The 20,663-nt window shown below is 42.9% G+C and overlaps 1 protein-coding gene across 1 annotated transcript; it reads right to left on the reverse strand.

Annotated features, from left to right (window-relative positions):
• Window positions 1–290: 290 nt before the first annotated feature.
• Window positions 291–12,221, reverse strand: POFUT3 (protein O-fucosyltransferase 3). Its single transcript, XM_084832169.1, has 5 exons — window positions 12,141–12,221; window positions 8,317–8,624; window positions 7,150–7,438; window positions 2,533–3,368; window positions 291–998 (listed from the first exon to the last, which is right to left on the reverse strand). Exons 2-5 carry the CDS (start codon window positions 8,395–8,397, stop codon window positions 774–776), a joined length of 1,431 nt encoding a protein of 476 aa, XP_084688295.1. The 5' UTR covers window positions 8,398–8,624; window positions 12,141–12,221; the 3' UTR covers window positions 291–773.
• Window positions 12,222–20,663: the final 8,442 nt, after the last annotated feature.

Below are 20,663 nucleotides of genomic sequence, written 5' to 3' on the forward strand. Positions count from 1 at the left end.
TTCCTGACATGGGCGCAGGATGCTGTTGCACTCATATCCTGCTTGTGGGTTTCCCGTTGGCAGCTGGTCGGCCACTATGTGAACACAATGCTGGACTAGATGGGCCCTTGGTCTGATCCAGAATGGCTCTTTTATGTCCTTAAATGAGATAAGCATCAATGGCCAGCCCCATGGGTAAGGTCTGGAGTGGTTTGTAAACACAGCAGGAAGCAGAACCACTTGGGTGAAAGTCCAGACACATATATCACCTAGCTTGGGAGCAACTGTGGAGGCAGAAGCAACGATATGGACAGTGGGAAACGAAAGCATAGATTTTACTGCATTCTGGTGTTAAATGTTCAAGCATTAATTATATGAACAATCTATAGTAATAATTTATACTAAATATTTATATAAAAATATATTGCAAGATAACCCAACTGGGTAATTCCTCTTACTGATTAGTATTCACTGAATACCATTGTTTTCTCAGTTGTTAAAACTGCTTTCTATCTTATTAAGGCAACCTAAGGACAAGACTGGGTTCACACAACACGATAACCCAACTGCAACAGCAAGCCATCGCTTGTTATCACGGCTGGGTTCAGACAACATGACAACCCTCGTTTCAACAACAACCCATGTTCCAATGACAACCCACACTCAACCCATAGTCAACCCTTGAATGTGGGTTATCATGTTGCGTGAACCCAGTCAATGGTTCTGTTACAGGCTCATTCTTTTGTGGAAGGTTTTCATCTGAGCTCGAGTCAAGGGCCAATTGTCTTTTAACATCACTCTCTAAACACCAGAGTCCAAAACTCCTGAGCTGTGAAATTTCTGTTCCTTTCTACCAGCAGCCGCAGTGCACGAGCTTCTCTCTTGGACTGTTCAAAGCTGGGTATCCACATCTCCTGCAGAGCTCTTCTGTGCACAATTGGAGATGGAAAAAGAAATGCTTGAGGTTTGGGGCAGCTCAGGTGGCTAGCTTCTGCATTCCACCTTCTTGGTAACATTCCCTGGCAAAAGACAGAGAAACACAGTCTGAGTCATATTAACCACCATGCAGTACTTGAGAAGTGGGGATGAATACACTCTCCCTTCCACTAAAATAGGGAAACAATCTTTTGCCTTCCAGGCCCGGGGTCTCCCTTTTAACTCCAACCTACAATATGGGATTCACTTTTCTTTTCTTCTTGTCACTCAAGGCCCAGTGAATGGCCTGGGAATACCTGATAGCATAGAACTGCAGAAGCTATGCACTTTCAGAGCTGATCAGTAATCGGGGCCGCATCTAGATGGCACTGCTTTGACCCCCCTTCTCTTATAAAGGGTAAAGAGAAAATGATGGTTGCATCACTGGTGCAATGCATTTCGAAGGTCATATACACACCAACCTCTTATCTAATCCCAAACAGGTAGCACATAATGGTTGGAACTACATCTAAATACCGCCCACACCTTTAACAGAGACAAGGGAGCTTTGGTCAAGTCACACACTATAGAATAAGGTTTACAGGTTCACTCAATACAACCAGCTCCTGAAGATTAAAAGATGCTAGATGCGTTTAGATCCACACTGAATGAATGGCAGCCAGTAATGCCACTGAGAAAGACTTGGACTAAAAAATACCTGCCATTCTCTAATCTTTTGAAGCTGCTGTGAGTGAATCTGTAAACATTATTATAAAGCACCAGACTTGATTGAAGTGACTGTGTGAATTTGTGATTACTATTTAATAAAATGTTATTACTATTTAATAAAATGTGCTAGTCCTTATGTGGCTAAAATGGCACCATCTATGCACAAGAGGGAGGTATCAACAGGCACGTGGGACCCCAAGGTTTGCAGAACTACAAAAAGCCTTTAGGAGAAAAACACAACAGCCCAATGAAGACAATGAAGATCTAAGCAGTTTGTTGTGTACAACCCACTTTCACTGAAAAAAGAATCCAGCTCTAGGTCATGACCTACCAGCTGAACACTAAAGCAGTAGTGAATCCTCAGTGCAAGGTCTGGGGAGTTACTTCCCTTTGGGAGTGTAATTTAACTGGATAGGAGTTGAACTCACAGAATACAAAGACTGAGTCTTCTGCAGCAGAAGGAGTATGGCAGTGCCAAAAACCATCCCCCTCCCCCATCGAGAGAGAAAGCTTTGCCGCTCCTTCTCCCCTCTTCCTTTTTTCAGTTTTCCTTATACCACAACTGTCTCACTAGTGCACTTAGTGGTCAATTTTAAATATGTTATTGGGATGTTGCTGCTTTAAATCAGTCCATTGCATTTTATTGTATTGTTTCAATGTTGTATTTGTATTCACATTTGTAAGCTGCCGAGGAGCTTTTTGGGCCAATAGGTGGCAGATACATAAACAATAACATAATATCCTCCTTCCCTGGGAGCTCTTCTTGCTTCTGTCACTGCCTCTCTTAGCCAGGACTTGTACTTCAGACCTGCTATGGAGCGACTCCTCTTGAAGGTCAGTCCGTGGAGCAAGTCTGGCTTAGCAAACCTGTGGGCCTGGCTGGAACGGGACAGACATGCTTAAAATTACCTTTGCTTGTCTCCTGATATTTTCCCATACTCTAGTGCAGACCATGCACTCAAATGCATCGATGTAATTGTCCTTCATGATATCTTGGACTCCCCATGTGCGTTCCTCGACTGCAGCAAGCAGTCGTTGGTTGGAGACGTGACCTTTCAGCTTCCATTCAAGGTAGGCCTCATATTGCTTGTCATCTTTATCCAAAGCTTTGACATATCGTGCCAGGTCCTTGGGACGTGAAAATCGTGCAACCAGAATTGCACTCTTGCTGCTCGGCAGCCAGTCTTCAACGCTGGGAGAGCCGTAATAAACAGGTACCACCCCCAGCTTCAGTGGCCTCCAGAGCTTTTCAGTGATGTAATCTTCACAGACGGCATTCTCAAAAGCAAGGACAAATTTGTACTGAGCAAGTATCTGGTAGAAGTTATCGCTTTCCATGGAGGCTGGGTTTTTGAGACTCTCAGGAAGATCTCTGTTATGCAAACAGGCCCCATAGGAGTCAACGTCAATGTGTTCCATCAGCTCCTTTATGTAACTGTCCCGGTCAGAGGGAGGATCGCAGTCTGACTGTACATAGACAAGTGGCGCAAGTCTCTTCCTCAACTGGTTCCTTTTTTGCAAAGATACCATGTACCTCAGGGACTTTAAGGCCTCAATACTTTCAAGGTACTGGGTGGTGAGCGGCAAGTGTGAATGGCGGCTGAAAGTGGCCGTGTGGTTGAACAGAGTGACAGTGGGGCTCTGGAAAAGCTTGTAATTGTTTTTGGGTGACTCCTCGTGGAAAAGAGCCCAGTCGTGGTGGTTGTTACGAGGGAGAGGTAAGCTGTCTATGCTGAAGTCAGTACCTAGATAAGCAGAAAAAACACCATCCATCTTAATTAAGGAAACCAAGGAAAATTCAATTCAATGGGGCTGTGCTTCCCTGAAAGGTATAATGGCACCTTACCAAGGCAGTGGAACTTGCTGCCTGGGGCATGCTGGGAGGTGTAGGATTTTTTTTCTGTCTAAACATGCATAGGATTGCCCCCTTAGGAACATAAGGAAACACTGCAAAATGTTGCTGTGTGGAGTACTCCAGGATGCCAGCTAGCCAGCTGTGCCCAATTCCAGGATACTCTATTCCTCTCCCTCTCTTTCCCACTCCCGGCTTTTCCTTTCTTCCAGAAAATAGTCAGTCAGCATTCCATGGTCCATGAACATGTTTAGTCCTCACTGAGCTGTGTTGGGGTTTCTCTCCCACCCCGCTAAGGGTTTTTTTTCCTCCAAAGATTCTTTGTACTTCTGCAAACCTTGGAGTTCCCCCAAGCCTGCTGATACCTCCCTCTTGTGTGTGGATGGTGCTGTTTTGGATCCACACTTGGAGAATGAATTTGCTATTAGTATATAGGATCTGAACCACTAGATTTATGCTGATCAAACAAACTGATCAGTGCACTCCAACTTTTCTACACAAGGCATTTATTGTGCACTCGTCCATCATTCTCTACTCACAGTTATTTATGGGTTCTTTAGATGACGTCGTGATGCTGCAGTTTTGCTTATGTGTCCAACCAGCAGTTTTGGTGACTTTTTTTAGAGTAAGGAAAATGTGGCATTTCTTTGTGAAAGTGAAAGAAAGTGCAATTTCCTCTTGTGTATTTGTGCTATTCCGCTACACCACAGTGCCACCTAGAGGTTATGTAGTAGAAAAGCAGGAAACACTCCTCATGTAGTGTTCAGATCTCAATTCTGTGTTGAAACTAAAAGTAGATACAGCAGATTAGCAGCCAATTAACAGCCTCATGTAGAAAAGCTCAAAAGTGCAGAGTGTCCTACATTAGTGAGGTGACACAGAGCTGAATCATGGTGCAGATGTGAGACCAGACCATCAGTGGGGAAATGGTTTCCCAGGAGCTACTATACCACATCAGTAACATGAAAATCAGACCAAAGGCTGTAATCCTATATACAGTTATTTGAGAGTAAGCCCCATGTACCTCGGTTGAACTTACTTTTGAACTTATATGCCTAAGGGCGCAATCCTATGCATGTTTAGACAGGAAAAAATCCTACAACCCCCAGCATGCCCCAGGCAGTGTGGCTGGCTGGGGAATGCTGGGAGTTGTAGGACTTTTTTTCTGTCTAAACATGCATAGGATTGTGCCCTAAGGGATTGACATGTTACACTATGAACGTGATTAAGAGGCCTATGCTAGTTTTGCATTTTTATGGGCTTAATAAAATGTAGTAGGATAGAAAATGCTGTGACAGGTACCTTTAGTCTGCTATATAGAAAGGATGCTATATATTCTGGAAAAACACAATCAAACTTAATTTATTTAGACTTCCAATGTTCAGGTCTATGTAAGTAGTGAATATATATATGGTATTGTATTATAAAAGGAATGTTCTTCAGACAAGTATTATGAAAAGAATATTTTTATCGCTGATGTGAAGAGAGAGATAACAAAGTCAGTTCATGATTGATAGCCAAATAATTCATCGCAAATATTACCAGCTCCAGGGGAAACATGAGACTGATTTCCAGATCTTCGGGCTTCAAAAATACAGCTATCTATGTTTCTTCTGTATTTTCTAGTATTGGATTTACTATTTTGAGTTGCATCCATTAGGTGGATTAGCATATTTTAAAAGAGAATAATGGTACTATCCTATACACATTTACTTGGAAGTAAGTTCCACTGAACTCAGTGGGACTTACTTCTGAGTAGACATGCATAGGATTGTGCTGTAAAACTGCAAACTTATACCCACTTACCTGGGAATACAACCCACTGAACCAAATGGAAATTATTTATGAGTAGACCCGATAGGATTGTCCTGTAATTCTACATGTTTTGACTTGGATTTCAGAAACTGGGGCTTTTGCAAAATAACTCAATGCAGCAAGATTTACAATGAGACCCAGCGTGTTGTAATGGTTAGAGTGTTGGACTGGGACTCGGGAGATCTGGGTTCAGGTACCCTCTCTTCCGTGAAGCTCACTGGGTGATTTGGGCCAGTCACTGACTCTCCATCTAAGCTGCCTCACAAGGTTGTTGTGAGGATAAAATAGAGAGGAGTAGGACCTTGCAAGAGGAAGAAAGGCAGGACATAAATGTAATAAATAATAATAGTAATAATAATAATAAATGCACAGTCCAGAGAATTACTGGATAGAGTATAGAAACCTATTTTAAACTGGGAAACCATGATTACCCTAGAGCGGACACCTCTGCTTTTGGGTGATATTAAAAACAAATGGGTGCCATTGTTGCTGAGGAAAGTAAGTAGGACGTAGAAGGCCTCAGTTGACTAAAGAAGAAGATAAAGACCATGTAAACAGAAGCCTATAGAACTATACTCTCAAGATGAGAGTGCTGAGATGACTGATTGTTCTGACATGACACAGTTAATCTTCGCTGATAGACAATATGTCTTTAAGGATGCAAGGAATAAGAATATCCTTCAGACTAGAAGAAGATAGAGAACCATTAATAGGATTATGATGAGAAAAGGCACAACAAAATAGCAATTATGAGCACGTTTCAAATTTTAAAGTATTAAGAAGGATATCCATCATATGTGACAAAGTAAAGAATGATGGGGTCTGGAATGGGCAGCATACTGGCCAACTATATACCTGGCTTCCTTTTGTATGCCCTGTAGGTATTTGCCAAGAAGGTTTTTTTTTTTTTTTAAAGCAAGTAGCCAATCCTTACTGTTGCAGAGAGAAGTTTTAAATTGTAATCTCCAAAAATGCCAAAACTTTAGAAACCAGGAGTCCAATAAAAAGAAAACCAAGTTTATTGGTTGTGATCCAGGAGCTCTAATGCATGCACAGTGTCCTATACACACAGAGAATTCCTTCTGAGTAAGAGAAAGCTCAGCACTTATCACTTGGGGAATTCCTATGTCCATGTGTAGCGTTTCTCTTCATAGAAGACTATGAAAAAACCCTGTGAGCATATTCTTGGTGATATGATTATTAATTTTGACCCAGTATTAACTAATTACCCAGTATTAAATATTTTGTACAGAAATACTACTTAATTGGTGAGAACACAATCATTCTAGGGTTGGTAAGTTAATTAATTCCACACAAATACCCTACTAACTGAGCATGATGTGGTCTCTAGTCAACAGAAGTGACTAGTGATAATAAATCTGTTAGTCTTTAAGGTACCACAAACCTCTTTGTTTTTGCTTTTGTAGACTAACATGGGCTACCTCTCTGGAACCAGAACATCTGCATAATTCCTTCTATTTCCAGTGTTTAGGCTGTGAGTGCCATTGCTTATGTAACAAGAATGGCATCACCCCCATATAAGAGGGAGGTATAAACTCATTTCAAGAGTTGAAAAAACGCAAACATATTTAGGAAACAAACAAACCTGAAACAGCCCATTGAGGACTAAGCATGCTCAGTGACCATGGAATGCTGACTGACTATTGGGAGGAAAAATAAAAAACTGGGAGAGAAGGGAAATTGAATGGAAAGGCTGGAATCCTGAACAGCACTACACCAAACTGCTACATTTTGCTGTAAGCCCCACTTGGTTTCTCCATTTGAGCTTGACAGCCACAGCATGGGGGTAGTAAAAAGTAATTCAGTATCTTGAAAAATAACATTAACAAGCCCCTTACCATAGAACAGAAATGCCTTTGTCATAGGATTGTGCTGATAGGTCCTGTTGATAGTAAAGAAGCAAGCGTCCTGTCCACACTGACCAAGCCGTCCAGTCTCTCCTGTCAGTGGAGACCACCAGAGCAAAATGGGATGTCTGTTCAAAATTCTATTTGTTTTGCTGTAAAGTTCTGGTTTATTTATGAACAGATGGACATATTCCTGTAACTGTTCCCCTTTGAATGCCTTATTATGTGAAATGGAGCTTTTCATTGTCATCCTTTCGGACTTGCCAAGTTCTACAAACATCTTTTGAAGGAAAAGAAAAAAACATCATTATTAAACTTGGCATGAACAATAATAGAGCACACATTGATACCAGCTTGAAATGCAGAAAACAATAGGCCCTGAATCTCTAGTATTTAGTTCTGCTTTGGCCAATGGGAGCGTAGTTGGGAATGTTATTTTAGGATTGTGGCCTTATGTGATTTATGATGTTGGGAAGGTTGGGCTATTGTTCTAATCGTTACTGGTGAGTCGGGCTGCCAGCTTTTCAGTCTACTTCTGTAGCTGTGTCTTAACTGCAGGGATGCATAGCCTTTTCAGCCCTGAGAGCTGCATCTGATGCTGACTTAGGGGTCACACATGTGTGTGCACATATATATGCACCTCAGTGATCCTGATACAGATCCTGATACAAGAGGGAGTGGAGAACCTTGTGATACAGATCGCTTTTTCCTCACGGGTGGTTTACCAGCGAGGAAAGAGCGATCTGTAACAGGATCACTGGGGAATGGAATCCAGTGATGGTGGGAAGCGGGGGGACAGGGCACCCATGGGGGAGCGCAATTAAGGCTTTGAAGGGCCATATGTGGCTGCTGGGCCGGGGTTGTGCAACCCTTCTGTAGTGCAAACAGCACCTTCAGGGTCAGCCAGGTGGGGTGTCAGCAAATCACTGCTTTTTCTCCAAAATAAAAAGCACTCAGGCTAAGCACACTTGTTTAAACACATGAGTAACATCATGTGTATTTTGGCCTTTAGTATGCTCCTGATGTAACTTCATGTTCTAGTAGTACACTCACTCCCTTTAAGGCCAGCTGCTACATAGAGCAGTCCTATTCCTTTCCTTCTTTTGCCATTTTTAATGTATTCATTGCTCAACTCCTTGCCTTGAGTATCAGTGGTACCTGGAGGGTGACAAGAAGAAAAAAGATGGCCATAACGCAGAAGCAGAAGGCCCAAAATCTCTTCCTCCTGATTGCATTCATGCCTTGCACTTAGGCATATAGTGCATGCATAGCTTGTTCTGGATTATTCAACATGCTCCACAAATAGTACTACTATGGTTTCCTTTTAAGTCCTGGTCTTTCTCCATTGCCACCAATGATGGGGGAACAGATGCCATCAAGGGCAGTTGGCCAAACCTGGGTAGATTGCTGATCTGCTATCAGTGCAGCTTCTTGAAACAAGGATTTCTTAGTAGTGAATGCACCTGCTAAATCAAAACATATAGTTCAGAAGCATGTTTTAGTGATATTACTGCAGCAAAGGAAAACAAAATGAGTTCACTTTGTATCAAAAATAAATTGGACACAAATATATTTATTTATTTCATTTCTACACCGTCCAATAGCCGAAGATCTGAGTGGTTCACAAAAATTAAAACCACAAAGCGCAGCATAAAACAATATAAAATATGAAAGCTTAAAACCACAGTATAACAGTACAACCCGAATAACTCCTAGCAGCAAAGCAGAGATTTAAAATACAGATTTAAAACACCAAAGCTAAAAGACTAGGGGTGTGTTTCCACACTTTCGCCTTCACTTCTTTCCCAACTTTGTTGCGCTGTTTCCCCAAGCACATTTTCTCTCTCATGTGTTTCCATGTCCCAAATGGGCCCAGTCTATCATCGTTGTACCCTGGCGGGCCGCGCTGTTTCCACAGAGCCCTAATCGCGTTACCCTCCTGATGTCTGGGTGGAGCCTTTTTGGAGTGGGCTGGGTCTGCTTACCCCGTCTGTTTTCCTGCCTCCTCCTGTTTCCAATTCCCCCCTTCCTCGTCCCCTCTGCCTCTCTGAAGTTTCTCACTCTGGCCAGTGTCCTCTTTGCCTTCCCAGCCCTTTTGTTTTGCTTTAAAGAAGGAGTGAAAAATCAAAGCGGTGTGCCTGGAGCAACCCCCCCCCCCCTTTAAACCTTCCTTGTTGCCCCTGAAATGGGGATTTAAAGTGCAATTGTGCATTAATGAAGTGGCGAAAAATCAAAGTGCTGTGTCTGGAGCATCCCACACCCCTTAAATTTTCTTTCTTGCCCCTAAAACTGGTGCTTATGTCTCCATCTTTTCATCTCTGCCTGACGGCTTCCTCCATCTCCTCCTCTCCTTCACATAACTTCAGTGTTCCCGCCTCCTCGGCCATGTTTCCAGGACAACAGAAGGAGAAGCTAATGGAGGAGTACAGGATTTTAAAAAAGGCTTCTCCCTCCGCTTCTTCTTCCCCCTGAAAGTCCAGATGCACCTGCATTTCAGGAACAAGCCTCACTGAGCACAATGGGAGTTACTTCCAAGTAGACACACACATGGTTGTGCTAGGAAAGGGAAGTGGGAGAACACAAAGAGGGAAACTAGCCCCCATTTTAACCCAGAGGACCTCATTGACCAAAATGGGAGTTACTTCTGACAAGACAGTAATGGGTTTGTTGTGGGAAAGAGAGCGAAACCAGCCCCCATGTTAACGCACAGGATCTCTATTTGGAAGCTGTGAAGGAGTTATGTCCTAAGGCGATGGACCGAAGCCCTGAGATCATGATTAATCATATTAAGGAAGTGGGCTTAAAAGTGTGCCATTTCAATTGAGGGGAAATTTCTGTAAGTTCTGATGTAGGCATTCAAAGGCAAGCCTCATTCAGCACAATGGGAGTTACTTTGAGGAGACACTAATGGGTTAGTTGTGGGAAAGAGACCTAATGGGTTTGTTGTGGGAAAGAGAGTAGTAAAGACAAAGACAGAATCCAGCCCACATTGTAACAGGCAGGATAGCTATAAGCTGCTAAGTACTTTAATCCTAAGGCAATTCATTGGTCTTACGCAATTCGGCTTTAATGTGTGCCATTTCAATTGAGGGGGACTCTCAGCCTCATCCACAGCAATGAGAGTTACTCCTGAGGAGACACTAATGGATTAGTTGTGGAAAAGAGACCGAAACCAGCCCCCATTTTAACACACAGGATCTCTATTTGGAAGCTGTGAAGGAGTTACGTACTAAGGTGATGGACCAAAGCCCCGAGATCATTCTTAATCGCATTTCAAGAACTGAGGGCTTTGATATGTGCCATGTCAATTGGGGGGCTTCTCTGTCATTTCTGTGGTCATTGAGAGGGCAAGCCTCATTCAGCACAATGGGAGGAAACACTCCTTGGCTGGGGTCATGGGCTGCGTTCTTGTGCTTATTTTCAATGATATTTTAAAAGTTGGTCCCTTGGCATCCTGCTCCAAAACAGCAATGAAACTTCTGGAAAACAGGGAGGAAAAGGGTTGGGTCACTGAGGTCAGAGCAACACACCCACAAAGGCCAGGCTACACACCCCAGGGGCAGGGCTAAGACAATGAACCCAGTGGGATTGTGGAAACAGGTCAGTAACGGAAGCTGCCATAACTAGGAAAAGTCGGACAATAAGCAGTCTCGGAAGAAGTGGTTTTTCAGCGATAAAATGCGGCACTGAGGCTGAATGGCCATGACATCATAGAACCACAGAGAACCCATGGTGCAGGCAGGCTGGAGTAAATTGCTGGTGGAAACACAGCCTAGGAAGCTAAAATGCTAAAATACTGGGAGAATAAAAAGGTCTTCACCTGGTGCCGGAAGGAGTACAACGGAGTTATAACAGGGCTGTTTGTTCTGTGATTCCATGCAAGTAAGAAGCAGAATAGAATTTGATTTTGGGAATGGAATTCAGCAGTGTGAGAACCTTGGTTTTCTTTAAATATCAAGAAAACAAGTTTCTAGTCCTGGCTATGGGGGCAGATTTCAAAGTGTGTGGGCAATATGTTTCTTCTCATGAATAGTAAAAACTTAATAAATTATGGTGCATATGAAATATATGCAGTTTCCCTTCTATTTACATAATGTACACAAATCCTAAGAAGTCACAAGTTAACAAAAAAAATCCTTTCTGAAACTGTGTTTTATTAGAACTGGTTTTATTTAAAATTGTTTACATTTAATATGGTTTTATTAGTATTGTTATACTGCAAGCCACCTTAAAAATACTGATTTTGAATGGTGGCCAAGAAACAATTTCAACAATAAATAAAATAACAAGTTGGGGCCAAATTTTGGCTGTCTCTAGTTTTGTTGTTGTTTAAGTGCAAAGTACACAAAGCCTTGCTAATAATAACAAATTTACTGTTACTGTGGGCCATGCAGACATAATAGGATTATGAGATTGGGACACAGGATTATGCACTCTCCATCAATGAAGCATTTTTTTTCCTGATACATTGGTACTAATGAAAACCATCATTAATTAAGATTTACAAGATTCCACACAGGATGCTTGGGGGAAGAAGGGAGATTACTTTGGAAGCTTCCAGAAGCAAAGTTGCCAAGCTTTTTTTCCTGGCCTGGTCCTCAGCCTTGAACAGTACCAACAAGCAGAAAATGTTGATGAAGCTGTTCCTGACACAAGGATAAAATAGGTAATGCTTTTCCCATCAGCCTTCTGGGCAGTAAAATAAAGTTGATAACCTTAATTCAAAAGAACTGAAAATCATGTTTTCCCCATTTCTTCATGTAGTACTCCTTTGCAGAACTAAATGGCCCTTTTTATGAGGGCAGTTCAAAAAAAGCAAAAACCCGACAACTTCACAGAGTACAGAGAGAGTCTTTTCTCTTTCCCAATCCTTTAAAACATACAATAGCCGCAAGCGGCGCTTTACATCTTCCACGTTATTGCAGCATCCTAGGAACTGTTAACTGGAGATCTATTGGTGTCTGTTAAAAAAAAAAACTCACCCCAGATAACTGTTCTTCTCTCTTGTTGTTGCTAGGCTGTATTTCCTTTCAGTTTGTACCCTTTTTTTCCAGGATTACGATAAAACCTGGGGCGGATCACAGAGCTACTGTGCCAAAATCATCCATTTGGAGACCTATCTGGGAGAGCCAGTTCAATAATCCACACTCCAGGATTTCACGTGTCCCGTTTAGGAAAGCAGAACAGGAGGCAGGGATTGGGGGAGGGGACATCCCCCCCCCTAGATTTTTGTAGAGGAAAGTTAGTGTAATTACGTTAATAGTGTCATTATTTTAGTGAAGACATCCCTTCCTGGAAGTCCCCGGCAGGAGGATCGGGGGATGGACAAATTATATAAATTAAACGACAACAATCATCTGGTTTCTGGGATTCCTTCAGGCTTTTCGTTTTAAGAGTGCTTTAAAGAAGCCAGCGGTTGCGGTTCTAGCCCTGCAGGATGACTGCTGCATTATGCTAAAGCGAGTTGCCAATTTGAGAAAGAGCTGCGTCAGCAAAAACACGCACAAACCCCACTAAAAAAAGCACACACACCAGTGACTGGGGCAATCAGGAACCAGCTAGCTCAGGACACGTATACACATCACTTAATAGGGATCAACTCCATATTTTGTATCATAATAATCCTTAACATGTATTTGTTTAAAATGTTTATCTACGACCTTCTCGAGTCCATTCACAGTACACTTGGGGGGGGGGGCATATGGCAAGACAAACTTAACAAAAATTAGAAATTCACAGCCAACAAACAGCCCTCAGTACTCACAACTGAAAATAAGGATGTATGTGTAACATCCTATTTTCATACCAAATATGAAAATATTTGGGCGTCCCCCACCCTGCATCCTGGTTAGGCATTGTTCAAAGGCTCTACTATGGGAGTTGGCAAGGTGGCAGCTGCAGGTGACCCTGCACCCAAGGAGACCTAACCTGGCTCCTGCAAGAGGATTCCCAATGTTTCCCCTCCAAATGTCTGCCCACAAGGCTTTTCCATAAATTGCCTCATCTCCCTTGGAGCCTCTGCATTTTCTGCCTGTTGTATGACAGATTTCTTTCCTCAGCAGGACTGGCCCTATCACTAGGGAGTGTGAGGCAATTGCCTCAGGTGGCAAATGCCGGGTGGCAGCGGTAGTTGCGGTGGCAGCCTCCTTTCTGCTCCTCCTAAACTCCCTGGTTGTTCCCCTCTGTTGAAGGGTGGAGCTGTATATGTCACACACCCTCTGAAGTATTTTTAGGACAAAGGATGACCAACAATGAACTTGAGCACGCTCCAGGAGAGAGCGGAGGACAGGAAGGCCTGGCGTGCTATGGTCCATGGGGTCACAAAGAGTTGCGGTGGCAGCCTCCTTTCTGCTCCTCCTAAACTCCCTGGTTGTTCCCCTCTGTTGAAGGGTGGAGCTGTATATGTCACACACCCTCTGAAGTATTTTTAGGACAAAGGATGACCAACAATGAACTTGAGCACGCTCCGGGAGAGAGCGGAGGACAGGAAGGCCTGGCGTGCTATGGTCCATGGGGTCACAAAGAGTCGGACACGACTTAACGACTGAACAACAACAAAATGACCACCAAGTTTGAGCCGCAACCCCTTGCTGACTGTTGTGGATCATTTACATGTTGCTGTGTTGCTTTATGAATTCCAGCACCACCATCAGAGATAACAACCTTGGCTGTTTTTGAGATCACTTAGTCCAGAAAAAACTGATGGTCATCAGCAGATCCAAGGGAGTGACAGAATAGAAAAATCAGCTATGGGAAAACATTTGGGATGTCAATCAGCTACCATTCCTGAGGTTCCCTACTCCTGAAATTATATTGTACAATCATTTGAGATTTATACAAATTACCCCCACCCCCAGATCTTCCCATCAAGGCCTTAAATATGGAAGCACCACTGCATCAAAAGTTCCTTGAGTTCATAATAGTACTTATCCTACTGCCTTGTACTTGGCTCTATAGGAAGTGTTCTCAGATTAGAATAGTAGCCTTTCACAGTCCTTACAAGTGGGACCTGTAACAAAATGATGCAGTGTCCTGTCCAGGGTTCCAGCCAGTCATGCCCTCTTCCAGGATACACCATTCTATTTCCCCTCCCTGTTGGTTTTCTATTCACCTCCCTCCAACAGTCAGGCAGAATTCTGTGGTCACTGAACTTGCTCAGTCCTCATTGGAGTGTGTTTTGCAGATTGCCAGGCGTCTTTCATTCTGTTGTCTGCTCATTGACAGAATCAGATTTTTTAAGGGATGTACAAGAATTTTGTTCCACTTGTGCAATTGCACATTAGCACTAAAGTGTTGTTGTTCAGTCGTTAAGTCGTGTCCGACTCTTTGTGACCCCATGGACCATAGCACGCCAGGCCTTCCTGTCCTCCGCTCTTTCCCAGAGTGTGCTCAAGTTCATATTCATTGCATCGGTGGTGCTATCTAGCCATCTCATCCTCTGCCGTCCCCTTCTCCTTTTGCCTTCAGTCCTTCCCAGCATCAGGGTCTTTTCCAGTGACTTTTCTCTTCGCATTTGGTGGTCAAAATATTTGAGCTTCACCTTCAGTATCTGTCCTTCCAATGAGCACTCAGGGTTGATTTCCTTTAGGATTGACTGATTTGACCTCCTTGCAGTCCAGGGGACTCATAAGAGTCTTCTCCAGCACCACAGTTTGAAAGCATCGATTCTTCGGCGCTCAGTCTTCCTTATAGTCCAGCTCTCACAGCCATACGTTACTACTGGGAAAACCATAGCTTTGATTATGCGGACCTTTGTCGGCAAGGTGATGTTTCTGCTTCTTAATATGCTGTCTAGGTTTGCCATAGCTTTCCTCCCAAGGAGCAAGTGTCTTTTAATTTCATGGCTACAGTCACCGTCTGCAGTGATCTTGGAGCCCAAGAAAATAAAATCTGTCACTGCTTCCGTTTCTTCCCCTTCTATATGCCAGGTAGTGATGGGGCCAGATGCCATGATCTTCGTTTTTTTTAATGTGGAGTTTCAAACCAGCTTTTGCACTCTCCACTTTCACCCTCAACAAGAGGCTCTTGAGATCCTCTTCGCTTTCTGCCATTAGGGTGGTATCGTCTGCGTATCTGAGGTTGTTGATAATTCTCCCGGGAATCTTAATTCCCACCTGTGATTCACCCAACCTGGCGTTTCTCATGATGTACTCTGCATATAAGTTAAATAAGCAGGGCGACAATATGCAGCCTTGTCGTACTCCTTTCCCAGTTTTGAACCAATTGGTTGTTCCATGTCTGTTTTTTACTGTTGCTTCTTGACCCTCGTACAGGTTTCTCAGGAGACAGGTACGGTGGCCTGGTACTCCCATCTCTTTAAGAATTGGCCACAGTTTGTTGTGATTCACACAATCAAAGGCTTTAGCATAGTCAATGAAGCAGAAAGAGCCGATTTTCTGGAATTCTCTTGCTTTTTCCATGATCCAGCGAATGTTGGCGATTTGATCTCTAGTTCCTCTGCCTCTTCGAAATGCAGCTTGTACTTTTGGTAGTTTTTGGTTCACATACTGCTGAAGCCTAGCTTGTAGGATTTTGAGCATCACCTTGCTGGCATGTGAAATGAGCGCAATTGTATGGTAGTTTGAACACTCTGGCATTGCCCTTCTTTGGGATTGGAATGTAAAGTGACCTTTTCCAGTCTTGTGGCCACTGCTGAGTGTTCCAAATTTGTTGGCATATTGAGTGCAGCACTTTAACAGCATCATCTTTTAGGATTTTAAATAGCTCAGCTGGAATACTGTCATCTCCGCTAGCATTGTTGTCAGTAATGTTTCCTAAGGCCCACTTGACTTCACTCTTTAGGATGTCTGGCTCAAGTTCAGTGACCGCACTCTCATGGCTATCAGGGACATTAAGATCTTTCCTTTATAGTTCTTCTGTGTACTCTTTCTGCCTCTTCTTAATCTCATCTGCTTCTATTAGGTCCCTGCCTTCTTTGTCCTTTATCATGCCCGGCTTTGCACAAAATGTCCCCTTGAGATCTCCGATTTTCTTGAAAAGATCTCTAGTCTTTCCCATTCTATTGTTTTCCTCGATTTCTTTGCATTGCTCATTTAAGAAGGCCTTCTTGTCTCTCCTTGCTATTCTCTGGAACTCTGCATTCAGTTGGATATATATTCCCTTTCTCCTTTGCTTTTCACTTCCCTTCTTTCCTCAGGTACTTGTAAGGCCTCATCAGACAGCCACTTTGCTTTCTTGCATTTCTTTTTCTTTGGGATGGATTGAGTTGCTGCCTCCTGAACAATGTTACGCACCTCCGTCCATAGTTCCTCAGGCACTCTTGTCTATCAGGTCTAATCCCTTAAATCTATTCCTCACCTCCACTGTATATTCATAAAGGATATGATTTAGGTCATACCTGAATGGTTTCGTGGTTTTCCCTACATTCTTCAATTTAAGCCGAAATTTTACAACAAGAAGCTCATGATCTGAGCCATAGTCAGCTTCAGGTCTTGTTTTTCCAGACTGTTTAGAGCTTCTCCATCTTTGGCTGCAAAGTACATAATCAATCTGATTTCGATATTGACCATCTGGTGATGTCCATGTGTAGAGTCGCCTCTTGTGCTGTTGGAAAAGAGTGTTTGCTATGATCAGCGTGTTCTCTTGGCAAAACTCTATTAGCCTTTGTCCTGCTTCATTTTGTACATCAAGGCCATGCTTGCCTGTTATCCCGGTGATTTCTTGACTTCCTACTTTAGCACTGCAATCCCCTGTGATGAAAAGGACATCTTTTTTTGGTGTTAGTTCTAGAAGGTGTTGTAGGTCTTCATAGAACCGATCAACCTCAGCTTCTTCAGCCTCAGTGGTTGGGGCATAGACTTGAATTACTGTGATGTTGAATGGTTTGCTTGGATTCATACTGAGATCATTCTGTCGTTTGTGAGATTGTACCCCAATACTGCTTTTCCCACCCTTTTATTGGCTATGTGTGCTACTCCATTTCTTCTAAGGGATTCTTGCCCACAGTAGTAGATATAATGGTCACCTGAATTAAATTCGCCTATGCTTGTCCATTTTAGTTCGCTGATGCCCAAGATGTCGATGTTCAATCTTGCCATCTCATGTTTGACCACCTCCAGCTTACCTTGATTCATTGATCTTACATTCCAGGTTTCTAAACAATATTGTTCTTTACAGCATCGGATTTTCTTTTCACCACCAGACACATCCACAGCTGAGTGTCCTTTCAGCTTTGGCCCAGCAGCTTCACTCTTTCTGGCGCTACTTGGAAATTCCCTCTGCTCTTCCCCAGTAGTATATTGGACACCTTCCGACCTGAGGGGCTCATCATTAGCGCAAATCCCTCCATACGTTTTTTTAGAAAAAACAAACAGTCTGCAAGTCTGTGCAACTCAGAAAAAGCTGGTCCACTGTGGAATCCACAGGCCGCATTCATAGAAATCCGAACTCATTTGTATCTGTTGGGGATTCCTCCAACATTAATAGTTGTGGTGTTATCTGAGTTATAAACAAGTTACTTGACCTATTCTGCCATCCATAGGAATTAAGTGGTTACTACACTCTCACCATTGGGAAAATGTAACAGAAAATAATTTAATGTCTACTCATATGGATGGCATGATCTTAAATGCTGCAGTGTTGAGACTGCAAATTGTGAGCTCTTTTCCAGGATACAGTAGAAGAAAATACGTATCAACTCACAACAGACTACTCAGGCATCTGATAGTGTTCAACTTTGTTGTAAGCCTGTGAACAGTGAGGTGGTCACCCAACCAACTGATCTGGGGTGTCATGAAAAGGCAGCAAATTGTTAGTTATATTCAGGGCCAGCATCAAGGGTAGGCATGGTTGGGTGCCTGCTGAGGGCCCACACTGTAGCAGGGGCCCACTGAAAAGAGCCTCCTGGAGTTGCTCATCCTCACTGTTGCAGTCTGCTTATTCACCAGACTTTTGTTCTGATCCAGACAACTGTGGTGAGAGAAGTGCTACATAAATGTTAAGTATTATCCTTACTATTTATACCTTTATTCTTTATTTATACTTTATTTATTTATAATTAATGTAACTATAATTAATATAATTAATTTGGAAATATTTAATTTATTTTGAAATTATGAGTCAGCTTTTGGTCCTCAAAAGTGACTTACAATTAAAATGTTAAACAACTTGAAAATATCACAAACAGCAGAATTAAGATCCAGAGAGAATCTTCAAACAGAGTGTGGAGCTAATACATGGAAAAGACTAAAACATCATACAAAATTAAAAAGTTTTAACAGCCCACCTCAAACTGAACTATGGGGCCAGCCAAATTTCTTTGGGAGAGAGTTCCGCAGTTGTGGTGTTGCTACAGAGAAGGCCCTATCTTGTGTTCCCATCACAACCTAACCTCTCTTGGTGGTGGAACATACAGAAGGGCATCTGAATAAGATCTTAAACTAAGGACAGGTTCATATGGAAGGAGGCAGTCTTTCAGATATCTTGGCCCCAAGACTTTTAGGGTTTTATAGTTAAGTACTAGTGCCTTGAATTGTGCCTGGAAACAGACTGGCAGCCAGTGCACTTGATACAAGACCTGGGTAAACACAACACAACGAAGTGTGTGCCAGAAAGCAATCTGGTTGCTGCATTCTGCGCTAGCTGAAGTTTCTGAACACGGTTGAGGAGTCAACCCAGAAATATGGCTGCTGTATAGCCTAGAGAGGAAGTTCCTGGCACTGGTTCTTTTTGTCTGACTGAACTGTTTCTTTTCAGTGCCAGGTCTAAGCCCCTGAATATGTGCCACCATGATAATGAAAAATGCTTCTAAGTGTGATTAGTGTCTTCCCATCACTTGGGAATAACCCTAAGCAGCCACCCCCATGTAGGTTTTAGAATAGGAATAGGATTGCCACTTTTTTCTTTTGCCCCAGTACCTATGCCTTTACAGGAGCTTCACATACAGAGATCTGAGGCTGTAATCCTAAATATGTTTACTAGAGAGTAAGCCCCATTGGATACAGGACTGACTGCTGGGTAAACATGCATAGGATTGTGCTGTTAGTAGATAAAGCTTTTCCCTCCATGCCAGAGAAAGTACAAAAGCAGGACCTCTAAACAGGATGGTAGTCCTATGATTATAAAACAGTTTTTAGGTAACTTTGAAACCCCTGCATCTCTCTTCTTAAAGCTGTAGTACTATGTTTCAAAATAAGCCCCATTGAACTCACTGGGACTTACTTCTGAGTAAACATGCATTACAGGATCTGACTGTAAGACTTAGGCTACAATCTGATACATCAAAGTCTTGTGGCACCTTAAAGACTAACATACTTATTCTGGCGTGAGCTTTCGTGGACATTGTGCACTTCATCAGATGCACAAAAGCTTATGCCAGAATAAATGCGTTAGTCTTTAAGGTGTCACAAGACTCTTTGTTGTTTTTGCTGCAACAAACTAACACAGCTATCCTTCTCAAAATCCTTTAATTGGGAGTAAGCCTCACTGAAGTCAATGGCACTTACTTCTGAGTAGACAGGCCTAGGACTGCTCTGTTAGACAGTATTGCTTAAGTTTCACAGCCTTTCCCTGCACTGACACTACTATGAAACTTCTCCACAACAAAGAGACAAGCAGGACGCTTAGAGCACCTTCACAAAGACACCTTTCAACAGCAGCACAGAGACTTCCGGTTTCAGGTCGCAGTTCTTAAGAGTCCTTCATGTGTGGGGGAAATGCTACAAAAATAATAAAACGACAAATAAAGTAGGCAAGCTTAGGGACTCCTCCTTTGTATGCTTTGAAATAAGCATGCCTTCTGCACCCTCCACCCCCGTCTTATTTTTCTCAGAGGATGAACCTGCTCCCTCGCTGATTGTGAAGGTTTTATAAACCAAAGGCTACTGGTGAGTCCCCTTCATGGATCACTGTCTTGTTGTGGCGAAGGGGCTTGCGTAATTCAGTGAAGCCATAAGCTATGCCGTGCAGGGCCACCCAAGACGGACAGGTCATGGCAGAGAGTTCTGACAAAATGTGGTCCACTGGAGAAGGGAATGGCAACCCACTCCAGTATTCCTGCCAAGAAAACCCCATGGAACGTATCACAAGGCTAAAATATATGACGCCGGAAGATGAGCCCCTCAGGTCAGAAGGTGTCCAATATGCTACTGGGGAAGAGCAGAGGGTATTTCCAAGTAGCGCCAGAAAGAGTGAAGCGGCTAGGCCAAAGCTGAAAGAACACTCAGCTGTGGATGTGTCTGGTGATGAAAAGAAAATCCGATGCTGTAAAGAATATTGTGTTCTGCCACCCTAATGGCAGAAAGCGAAGAGGATCTAAAGAGCCTCTTGTTGAGGGTGAAAGTGGAGAGTGCAAAAGCTGGTTTGAAAGTCAGCGTTAAAAAAACGAAGATCATGGCATCTGGCCCCATCACTTTCTGGCATATAGAAGGGGAAGAAATGGAAGCAGTGACAGATTTTATTTTCTTGTGCTCCAAAATCACTGCAGGCGGTGACTGTAGCCATGAAATTAAAAGACGCTTGCTCCTTGGGAGGAAAGCTATGGCAAA

The sequence above is a fragment of the Heloderma suspectum genome, chromosome 2 (genome assembly GCF_057233095.1).
Source record: "Heloderma suspectum isolate Gila_16-S chromosome 2, 16-S_ref, whole genome shotgun sequence".
In the NCBI taxonomy this organism is placed as follows: domain Eukaryota; kingdom Metazoa; phylum Chordata; class Lepidosauria; order Squamata; family Helodermatidae; genus Heloderma; species Heloderma suspectum.

What these genes read in the sequence shown, in the direction of transcription:
- POFUT3 (XM_084832169.1), bottom strand. Translation starts at nt 8,397, where the DNA reads ATGAATGCAATCAGGAGGAAGAGATTTTGGGCCTTCTGCTTCTGCGTT. An exon ending in TTCTTCTTGTCACCCTCCAG is followed by an intron (nt 7,439 to 8,316) that starts GTACCACTGATA and finishes TTCCTTCAAAAG; the next exon opens with ATGTTTGTAGAACTTGGCAA. An exon ending in AAAGGCATTTCTGTTCTATG is followed by an intron (nt 3,369 to 7,149) that starts GTAAGGGGCTTG and finishes CTGCTTATCTAG; the next exon opens with GTACTGACTTCAGCATAGAC.